At 47.4% G+C, this 10,551-nt stretch overlaps 1 protein-coding gene across 3 annotated transcripts; it reads right to left on the minus strand.

Annotated features, from left to right (window-relative positions):
* Positions 1 to 584: 584 nt before the first annotated feature.
* On the minus strand, positions 585 to 10,311 carry LOC102971891 (cytochrome c oxidase assembly factor 6 homolog). 3 transcript variants are annotated; one of them, XM_007086025.3, is made up of 4 exons: positions 10,272 to 10,311; positions 7,163 to 7,299; positions 6,327 to 6,486; positions 585 to 936 (listed from the first exon to the last, which is right to left on the minus strand). In XM_007086025.3, exons 3-4 carry the CDS (start codon positions 6,468 to 6,470, stop codon positions 841 to 843), a joined length of 240 nt encoding a protein of 79 aa, XP_007086087.1. In that variant the 5' UTR covers positions 6,471 to 6,486; positions 7,163 to 7,299; positions 10,272 to 10,311; the 3' UTR covers positions 585 to 840. The 3 variants fall into 3 exon arrangements, with proteins under 3 accessions (XP_007086087.1, XP_042816430.1, XP_042816431.1); XM_042960496.1 differs by lacking the exons at positions 7,163 to 7,299; positions 10,272 to 10,311 and adding exons at positions 6,624 to 6,771; positions 6,981 to 7,132; XM_042960497.1 differs by lacking the exons at positions 7,163 to 7,299; positions 10,272 to 10,311 and adding an exon at positions 6,981 to 7,132.
* Positions 10,312 to 10,551: the final 240 nt, after the last annotated feature.

Genomic DNA, 10,551 nt, shown 5'->3' on the forward strand with positions numbered 1-10,551 from the left:
ACTTGACCAGACGAGCAGGTGCTTCTTACGGACGAGCCAAGTGGTTTCGTGAGGCGGAATCCACCCGTGGTGAAGATGCTGTCGAGTTTCTTGAAATGCTAACAAACAGCGATAGAATATTACAGAAACTTAGTTGATAAAGCAGCAGCAGGGTTTGAGAGGATGGACACCCAACGTGGAAGAAGCGGTACTGTGTGTAAGATGCTATCAAACAGCATTAAGATATTACGGGAAATCGCTTGTAAAAGGAAGAGTCAACCCGGGGCAGACTTCATTACTTTTAAGAGAATGCCACCACCCTGATCAGCCGTCCACATTAAGACCAGCCCCTCCACCAGCAGGGAAAAAAAAAGTACAGCCCACTGAAAGCTCAAATGATGGTTATCTTTTTTAAAGTACGTGCATTGTTTTTTTAGACATAATGCTCTTGTACACTTAAGACTTCAGTATAGTGTAAACGTAACTTTTATGTACCCTGAGCAATCATTCATCTGACTTGCTTAGTTGTGCTCTTTGCCTTATCGAATGGTCTGGAACCGAACGTGCGCCATCTCCAAGGTCTGCCTGTATTTGTGTCTGTCATGACGCTCCAACCAAAACAAACAAGAGTACATGGGTTTTTATAATAGGCTTTAATTTTTCTTAAAATATAGATGTCTGACTACATTAAAACTAAGCATACTTCATACCATTTCGACTCTTCATAGTGTGAATGATGGAATCTGTTACTTGACCATTTGCGTGTGGAACAAGTACCGATGGTGAGTCCCATCATTGCCGCGGTCAGCGGAGGCTTGGAGAGAGAATCGTTTCAACCCTTCTGACAAGTTCAGGAATAGCCTAGGACTTCACAGTTGGTTTTGAAGGCTGGAATTGTCCTGCTTCAAATTTTTCTTTGAACTTTAAGTAGTCTCTTCTTTTATCAAAATATTTTATCTGTTGAGAAAAAAAGTGAAGTTAAGGGAAACTTTTGCAGTTTAGAAGAAACAAACGCACAGATTTAGTTGAGTAAGTGGTATAAGTGATTTGCATTCTAGAATCATTTATTGAAATTTATTGAAATTTTACCATCCAAAGACGTCCTCTTATTTACATCCTCCTCTTGCCTAGGGAATTTGAAGTATCTTAAAGCCCCATATCCTGAAACAGTAAAATTCCAGCAGAAAATCAAGGTCAACCACAAAACTCTCCGTGTCTATATCTGAGCTGCTCTGCAGACCAGGCAAAGGCAGAATACTACACGTCTTCACTGTCAGAATAAACAACACTAGTTCTTTTGATAAAAGCCCTCCTTAGGCTCCACTAAATGATTTAAGAATTAAATCCTAAGTGAAAATCAGACTGAGAATGTAAACCTATCTCCAGCTGGAATGAGAGACACAAACCATTTCTCCCCAGGACACCGCAGCCACAGAACGTCCTGACAGACCCGCTACGGGACTACTGCTTTCTGCCTCACTAAGAAACCTTGTCCTCTGCAACCAGAGACTATCAGAAATTTGCTGTTAGTGGTTCTATCAGTAAAACTGAAACCTCTTACCTTTGCCTGGAGGATCTAAGGCAATCTAACACAAAGCAGCAGCCTTCATTTCCAACCCAGGGGCAGGATCTCAAGGGATTTCTGAACACGATGTTCATCTTTAAGAAAACAGGACCCTTGGTCCCCTTCTCAGTCCGGAGCTGACAATGACCTGTTTAGATGCAGCCCTGTTTCATTTCAATTTTGCCTGTATTCCATCCTGCCCCTATGCCTGGGGAGGACTCCTTTCCTCCGGTTGGTGAGGTGCCCACAGTTCCTCTGATATGTGGCCTCCCTCCCCGGTTATGTGTTAATATATCTGTCAGACTACAGATTCACCCCTGGTGGCTGGGACAGGTGTTCTTTATTAAAGATCCCACAGGAAGAAGTGGACAGGGTCTGGACATCTGTGGCAAGTTAACAGATCTTTGTAACATGTCACATTGCCAACCACTTAACCGACAATTCCACGTAGACGTCCTACTAACACCTCGGTCCCAGCCGCCGCTTCAAACGCGTCTGTCCTCTAACACTTCAGTGGATGCGCCCATACGCACCCCCACACTTCGATCCCGCCCCCTCCTCGTCGCTACAGCACAGGCCCTCCCTTCTAGCTCGGATTGTCCCAACAGCTCCCGAACTGGGTTCTTGACCCTCCTTGATCCGTCTGTCGTGCTGCTGCCAGGCATGATCTCTCCCCAGCCCACAGCTGGTCCCATCCCTTGCTGGAAGGTCCTTCCGGGTATCCCTGCGCTTAAAGGTCCACATCCAAACTCCTCAGCAAGACAGACAAGGCCATTCGTGGCTTGGTCTCTGTCCTCCCTGAATGTGCCACCAGTCCCGGAAATGCCGGCCCAACAGAGCCCCTCCAGCTCCTAGACGCGCTTCTTTCTTGCGCACTCTACTTCCAGGCCTCTGTGCTCCACCCTCTGCCCGAACCGCTCTCTTCCCAGGCCTTCCCCTCCTCGGTTCACAGTCCAGGATCCTCGACACGGCGCACGCGCTCTCTCTCTCCAAGCCAGTAAGCCAACGAGCAGTTACCGAGAAGGACCGTGTACGCGAAATGCTAGCATCCTCTAAGCCACTACATGAGATAGGGGACAGCAGTGCGAACGCCAACGCTCTGGAATTTCTACAACGTATCAAAGGTTTATACGAAAAAGACAGTATCTGAAATTGATAATGGGATCGGGTCTCTCGGATGATGCCAGAATGATGGATCTCATCCCTGCTCCTTCCTCTGCTGAACCGACAGGAGACTTTACACGGGCCTGTTACACACGTTAGGCTGACGAGCGCCATTAAAAGCCACAAAGCAAGAGGGAAGAGTAATTCGTTGTGGTGACAGCATTTCAGCTGTTTGCCACGCTTCTTAGGTAACAAAGGTCCTTTTCGTACTTGACCTCAGCTGATCTTGGACAAGTCACTTCACCTTTCTAAGCCTTAGGTCCTACAGTGTAAAAGAGACACACAAGTACTCACGAGACTGAATGAAAAATAAAGCTCATAAAAAAAATGTCTCACCCAGGATGGACCCAAACGATACTTGCATTTCTGACCCCTCCCTGCCCACGTACCCCCCCTGCCTTCTCCCACACCGCTCTGGAAAACATCTTTCCGTTTCTAGACTCTGGCTACTGGGGTAAGGCTGCAACAGCTGATACCTGCACAGAGCGCTCCGGTGAGGCGGGAGGTGGCTGAGAAAGAGCACCGCACTGCAGAATCAGACCGTTTTAACCAGGAAAGTGGCCACCACGGTCAAAGGCTGCAGAAGTCAATTCCAATATTTTGCTGCACTACCCACCACCCTCCTGCATTGGGGTTGGCTTTGCAGGCTACGCTCATTCTCTCCACCAACACTCCCGTCCTAATGCTGGGGGGGGGGGGGGCAGCGTCTGCGAGGTCAGTCCTTCCGTGGCCCAGGCCTCCCGGCTCCTTGACCTCATCCGTGACCTTGTCCCCCAACCTTCCTCCCAGGACCAAAGTGTAGGCCTCGGCCTTCCCAATAAATCCAGCTTTTCCGCAGTCCCAATTCTGAGCATCCTGCTCTCCAACCACCAGCTCTTCCCTTTCTCTGTGAGACCCAGACGCCAATAACCCACTCGCCACCTTGTCACTGGCTCCCTCTCCCTTCCTCATGCCGCCTCACTGCCAAACTCCAAGCTTTCCAACGGCTTCTCGCAGCACTCAGAGTAAATGCCACGGCCCCTGGCCTCCGGTCACCTCTCCGACCCTGACCTCCGCTACTCCCTCCTTGCTGTTCCTTAAACAGCAGGGCCGTTGTGTTGTCCCGCTGCCATCCTGAGGATGCTCCTTCAGTACGCCCCGCAGTGAAGGCTGACGCCCTGCTCTCCGGGCCTGTGTCGATGCAGGTGGCCATCACCGAGGTGAGGGGCACGGGAGGAGAGGCCTGCTGGGTACAGGATGGGGACGAGTTCAGTCCTGTGTACGCAGAGGGCAAGGTTGGTGCTTGTGAACATCTAACTAGACTGCTCGACAGGTGCCTCCGGAGCTGGAGCTGCAGATCGGGCACCAACTAAGACCAGCCTGCCCCGGGAGAGCGGGCACACCTTAACACGCGTAGGCAGGCGTTCCAAAAGGCGTGGCTGCTACACATGCAGGGGGAACTAGGGCAGTGAACCCTAAAGGCGCCCAGGGAGAAGGGGCTCTTGCGTTTCAACGGACCGGAAACTTAGGACCGAGGTTCAAGAACAGCAGGAGGCTCGTGCAGGCTACTTTCAGGCATCTCGGTGTCGCGGGGCAAGCACAAGCGGCAGCGTGTGGAGAAGGGGAAAGCGTGGGGTCTGGACTCAGACTCCTGGGCTCAAATCCAGGCTCCGCGCTTACAGGTGATTTCCTTTCAATGTGCCCGGGGTCCCTGTCTGCAAAACTAGGTGACAGCTGCTAGGAGGAACACATCTGAGATGCTCAGAGCCCTTCCTCAGTAAATAAGAGGAGTGACCGGGACACAGGAACCTGGGGAGAGGGCTGGCCCTCGGGCTGCAACATTCAGCCAGGGTCAGAATGGAAGGGACACAGAATGAAGAAGCAACTGGCTGGCAGTAAAAACAAACGAAAACCAAAAACCAACACAAAACCCGTTATGATGCAGAGAACAGAAGGTGCCCTGAAGGTAGGGGAAGGAGAGGGTCTGCCAAACCCTGGGTTGGAGAGAAAGCAGTGGGTTTCCATGGAGAAAGGATAAAAATAGGACTGTAGTGCGACTTTGCCAGGGGCTAAGACCGTGATTCCCAAGGGTGGTTACTGTCAGAATCACCTGTAGAACCACAGCCAGTCTGAAAAGCTCGGGTTCTATTTCCAGACATTCAGCAAATTGGAGGTGAGGTCTGGGACATGGCTGTTCAGCAAACGTCCACATGATTAAGACGTAATCTGAGTGGAAAATCAGGGCAACACTTGTCAAAAGACCGGTCTAGTGACAAAATTCTCCTGAGAAAATGCGGGGGTGGGGCAAGAACGGAACCAACACCCCAGCTGTGACCCGCCTGGGTGGGGGGAGGGCTAGTCCTGCCCTGTTCTCAGCAACCCCTTGTGACCACGGGGCGGAGGGCCCGGTGGGAAGGGGGGCAGCACAGGCAGCAAAGGGATCAGGGCCTTCCAGGAATCGGGTTTGATCAGCCCAAACTCCCACCTGCTAGTTAAACCAGGGAGTTCACAGTGCATCTGGCTAGTGGGCAAACCAGGGAGGTATAACTTTTTTTTTTTTTTTTTTGCCTAAATCATGATGCAATCTGATCACAAAGCCCCACATTTATCAGGTTTCTGTTTGTGTGTCAAGTTAGACATCGACTCTCCATGGGAATCCCATGAGGTACATGGCATGATGCTGATCTGACCAGGAGCTCATCTAAAGCAGGTTCTCGGACTGCCTCACTCCCTGCCCAGCCCTCCGGTAGGACCCCCCCGCCCCGACCCTCCACCTGGTCTCCCGCACGCCTCCCGCTCCTCATCTAAAAATGTGGCAAAGACCCTAAAAGCACGTCTCATCTCTAGGATGATCTGTTCGCACGCTACCTAGCACACTCTACAGCAGCACGATGGGAGTGAAAAAGCACAGACAAATTCAGGTTCAAATCTGCCATGGGCCAGCGGGGCCTGACTTCGAACTGCAGTTCTGCCACTGACGGACGAATAGAGTAAGTTATTTCAATACCCCAAGCTTCAGATGCCTCCTCTGGACACATTGCAAACCGCCCATCTGAAAGGATGCGGATACAGGAGTGCCCACCACTTAGGACCATTTGCTGAGCTCAATGTTAGTTCCCCTCTCCACCCACTCCCAGAAGGGCAGGCAGTACAGAGCAGGGAAAGGCCTGTCGGGGAGGCATCTGGGGCGGAGGGTGGCAGAAGCCATCATAAGGGCATCCTCTTCTATTTTCTAAACCATTCTCAGAGCATTTTGGGTTTATGGCCCTATGATTTGGGGTGGGCGACAGGGAATGCTTTATTTCCGACAGTAGCTCTAGGCCCATGAATTTGCCGACCCTTGCCCAAGATTCAAGACTCTTTAAGATCCTGGAGAAACCTACCCATGTAGTGGGTCACAATTTTTGGTTACTGTCTGTACGTTTGTTTTCAGTGATCTTTAAAGTGTCAGGTAACATCTCCCAAATGCCTCCCTGATGTAAGTGCACAAAACACGCCTGGATTACCAGAGGTCTCTCTGCTGCTCACAGAAACTAGACGTGACACGCCTCGGACAGGGCTTCATTTCGTCATCGACCACTCACCCTGTAAGCTCTATGCATTTTAACAGCGGAGAGAAACGCATCCGAGTGTGCCTTACCCACTGTTGGGGACAACTCGATTCAAAAGAGCTTCTTAACTTCTTGCACTGAGAAGCGTCCTCTGTGTTCTCATCTAAACACTTCCAGTACTCATCCCGGGCTCCCCAGCAAGCCTGCCTTTCTTTCATAGAAGGGGCCGCCATTCCCAGTGGGCTCCAGCTGTCGGCCGAAATAACATGTGACATTAACGAGGAACTGGTCGATTCACAGATAACGCCGCAGTTCCCTCCCACCTCCTCTTTTTAATGATGCAACTGACATCAATCAGTTCTAAATTAACGATCCCATGAGAACACCTGCTTTTGAAGCTTAGCTCCTACTCCATGGAACCGCATCCACTGCTGGGTGACAGCCTGGTCTCGGGAAGCCCGAGTTAGAAGTACGGCTCTGGCACGGGGCTGTCACTTAGGGGAGATCATTTATCCTCTAGGACCTGCTGCCCATCTGTGAAACGGGGTAGCAGTGCCTAGTTTACAAGGTTGCCGATGGAACCAAACTTCTGCACAAACAAGTGCACGGGGACAAAATCACCCCGCAAGGGCCAGGAGTGCTACCCAGGCCTGCAGAAGAGGAGCCCGAGGAGCGCGGAGTCGGTGACCGCCGCGTCCTCGTTCCACGCTCGCTCGCCCGCCCGGACCCAACCACGCGCTGACCTCTCACCCGCCCAGAACCAGGTTCCCTTCGGCACCGACGGGGGTGTGGGGGGAGGCAGGGGTCATGCAGCCCAACAAACTGGGGGAAGAATGCGCGGTGCCGAGTCCTGGCGCCGGAGGGTCGCCTCGCCCGCTGGGGCTCGAGCGGCGTTAGAACACCCCACCCTGAGAAAGCAACTCACGCGGTGAATCCGCCCTCCAGCTTGGAATGACCCTTACGGGATCCCGTTCAGGGTTCGAGGAAGGCGGGACTTCCGGCTCCGCTCTCTCGTACTGCAGCTACTTCCTTCCGGATCTCCGGTGTTGTGGGAGGCGGTGCCTGGGGGTGTGGAGGTGGAGGCTGGGTGTGACTCTGTCACCGCTCAGAGAGGCCTGAACCTTACTGGTGTGTAAAGCCTCCCCCCACCACCCCTCAGCTTTTAAAAGTTGTGAGGAACTGTGCTCCTTTCGTAAATATCAATGGCTATGTATATTTCCTCCAGCGCCGCCTGGAAGGCTGGACTCGCCAGCCCTGCGGGAGAAGGCAGTTTGGGGTGGAAATTTGCCCCTGAGGGATAAGAGCTAGACAAAGTGTTACAGATGAAAAGCCTGACTCATCGCTTCCTAGAGAGAGATACGTAGAGAGACAGAGATGGAGATGATAGAGGGAGGGAGGGAGGGAGGGAGAGAGAGAGAGGGGGGGGAGAGAGAGAGAAAGAGAAAGATGGGGAGGGGAGGTGGGGGAGAGGAAAGAGGGGAAGAGAGATGGGTAGAGAGGGAAAGGGACACGACCCAGACGACTTGGCAAAAAAGTGCATCAAGCTGCGAACCCTAGGCTTTGAGCTCCTAGCCCCCTGGTTGAGATTTCATCCTGGTACATTTCTCAACATCACCAGCTTGCCTTGAACCCTTGAGGCTTGCTTCTGTGCAAAGAAAATGTCTTTTTAGTTGGTATTTGGAGACATCTAGTGAAAGAATGTGAAAGCAAAGTGTCGTTCGGCTGAGATGTGATAGTTAAAATGTGAGCCTGATTATAGTTTACAGATAGGATCTGTGGACTTGGATATAAAATTTGTGGAAAGGTAGCACAAATTGGTCAGGAGAATGGAGAAAATCAATATCTGTGATATTGATTTAGTCTTGTGGCTTTTTACTCCCCAAACGCCAAGGTATCTTAAAACAGAATGAAAAGAGCTGCTCCAGATATTTCAAAAGTATGCTTTTTCTAATAAACAAGTTAATATCTCTGAGCAGAATCTTTAAAAGCACGTTTATGGATAAAGATCAGTCAGTCATCTGCTGTCTGGTTCTCTTAACATATTCCACCTGCATCATCTAATCCTGTTCTGAAGTGCTTACAAAACTCATAAACAATGTACAGTTCTGCATTCGATGCAGGTGTTTGATATTTTCCAAATTAAATATATGCAGATTTTCAGGGCAGCTATGTGAAGCTAAGTACTACCAAACATATGTTCTACAGTATGGGAAGTATTTCTGTAATAGTTAATGGACTCAGATGATAGTGGAACGCTTTATCTTTACCGCAGCCACTCATTTCTTTTACGCTATGTCTATCAAAGATAGTTTATATAAAGATAATATCTTCTAAGTATGACTGATGAAATATAAAAAGGATGAAAAGAAAAAAGAACGGGTCTTGGATGACGTGTGAGTTGAAAAAAAAATACATTTAAATTTTTAAAAAATTTAAAAATTTAAGGTTATTTGTACTTAATAATAAATATATAAAAGTGAAACTTAACTGAATTACAAAGAAAAAATATAAAGTCCTATTAGGTTATTTTAATAAGCCTTTCTCAGTGATTTTTAAGATAAGACAAGTAAAAGAAAAGTCAATAAGGATATAGAAAATTTGAATAACATGATTAATAAACTTGACTTAATGAATATACACTGAACACAACCAAAATCAGAAAGTACATTTTTTCCAAAGTAAACATGGCATGATTCCCAAATCAACCACATACTTAGCTGTAAAGCAACTCTCATCAAATTTTAAAGATTGAAATCATTTGGTATGTGTTTCTTGACCATGACACAATTAGGCTAGAAATCAATAAAGAGCTATAACAAGTCCAGGGTCACCTGGGTGGCTCAGTCGGTTAAGCATCCGACTTCGGCTCAGGTCATGATCTCATGGTTTGTGAGTTCCAGCCCTGCATCAGACTCTATGCTGACAGCTCAGAGCCTGGAGCCTTCTTCAGATTCTGTGTCTCCCTCTCTCTCTGCCCCTCCCCTACTTGCACTCTCTCTCTCCCTCAAAAATAAGTAAACATGAAAAAAAATTTTTTTAAAGAACTGTAACAAGTCCATATAAAACCTAGTTAAATAAAGAGTCACAATGGTAATTAGAAAATATTTTGAGCTGAACAATAAAATACAACAGCAATGCCTGTGGAGTGAGGCTAAAACAGAACTTAGAGGAAAATTTGTAGCCTTAAGTATATTAGGAAAAAGGCTAAAAGGTTTTTAGCTAAACACCCCTTTTCAAGAGTTAGAAAAAGGAGAGAAAATTTAAAGTAAAAGGACAAAAAATTAAAGTAAAGGACAAATAATTTTAAGAGCAGGAATAAATGAAACGGGAAACAAAAGTAGTGTGCTAGAGACAGTTGGTACTGACTCAGGAGAGCAAATTGTGCACACCTCTCCCCAGCTCCATGGTCACTAACATCAAATTAGTGGTTTGAAATTGCCCATGATGGTAATATTCACACAATAAAAGACTAATAAAATTGACAAATATCTGAGAGCATTGAACAATAAAAGAAGGGATGTTAACCGGTATCAGTAATGAAAACTATAGACATCCAAAAAGTTAGGACATGTTATAAACAATTTAATGCAAATAAAATTTAGATAAATGCACAAATTCAAGCAAAACACAGCTGGCTGATTCAAGAGTGGGAAATATGAATCTGCCTAAATCATAATTTAAATCAGTAGTAAAAAATTTTCACACACAAATTCCAGGTCCACAGCTCCACCAGTAAGTTCCTCTAAACTCTGAAATAATTACATTCTTCCTGTATGAGGCTACCATAACTTTTGTGCTAATTACAAAATCCCCCACTTCTGAAACACCAAAGTATTTGGAACTCATTAGGTGAAAATGTGACTTAGTGACATGAGGCTCTTTATAGTCCTATATAGGCTCTTTATGTACTTAGGTGATTACATGTTTGGCTGCAGAAATAGTAATGTTTGAATATTGGTTATTGACTATAGGTGCTCTCCCAGTTCCTGCTGAGAGTGTTACATAAATAATATATATTGTATTTTCCACAGTACCTTTCCAATGTCCAAAAAGTCTGTATTCCAAAACACATCCAGCTCCAAGAATTTCAGATAAAATGCATAGGCCTGTATGGAAAAATGTTTTTATGACTTAGGGGTCAAGACGTATTTTTAGCCATAAAAGAAAAGATCAATAAATTTGTATTAAAATGAAGAATTTTTGTTTACCAAACAATACCATAAAGCAAGTGGAACAGACAAAACCACGGTGTGGGAGAAGTTTGTAAAACAAAGAATTGGTGCCCAGCATATATAAAGAACACTTAGAAATCAA

The sequence above is a fragment of the Panthera tigris genome, chromosome D2, assembly GCF_018350195.1.
Source record: "Panthera tigris isolate Pti1 chromosome D2, P.tigris_Pti1_mat1.1, whole genome shotgun sequence".
In the NCBI taxonomy this organism is placed as follows: domain Eukaryota; kingdom Metazoa; phylum Chordata; class Mammalia; order Carnivora; family Felidae; genus Panthera; species Panthera tigris.

Bases quoted from the DNA above. Each gene is read 5' to 3' on its own strand.
- LOC102971891 (XM_007086025.3), bottom strand. From the start codon at position 6,470: ATGGCGGCCCCTTCTATGAAAGAAAGGCAGGCTTGCTGGGGAGCCCGG. The intron at 937-6,326 runs GTAAGGCACACT...TTTTCTCAACAG, and splicing joins CGAGTTGTCCCCAACAGTGG to ATAAAATATTTTGATAAAAG.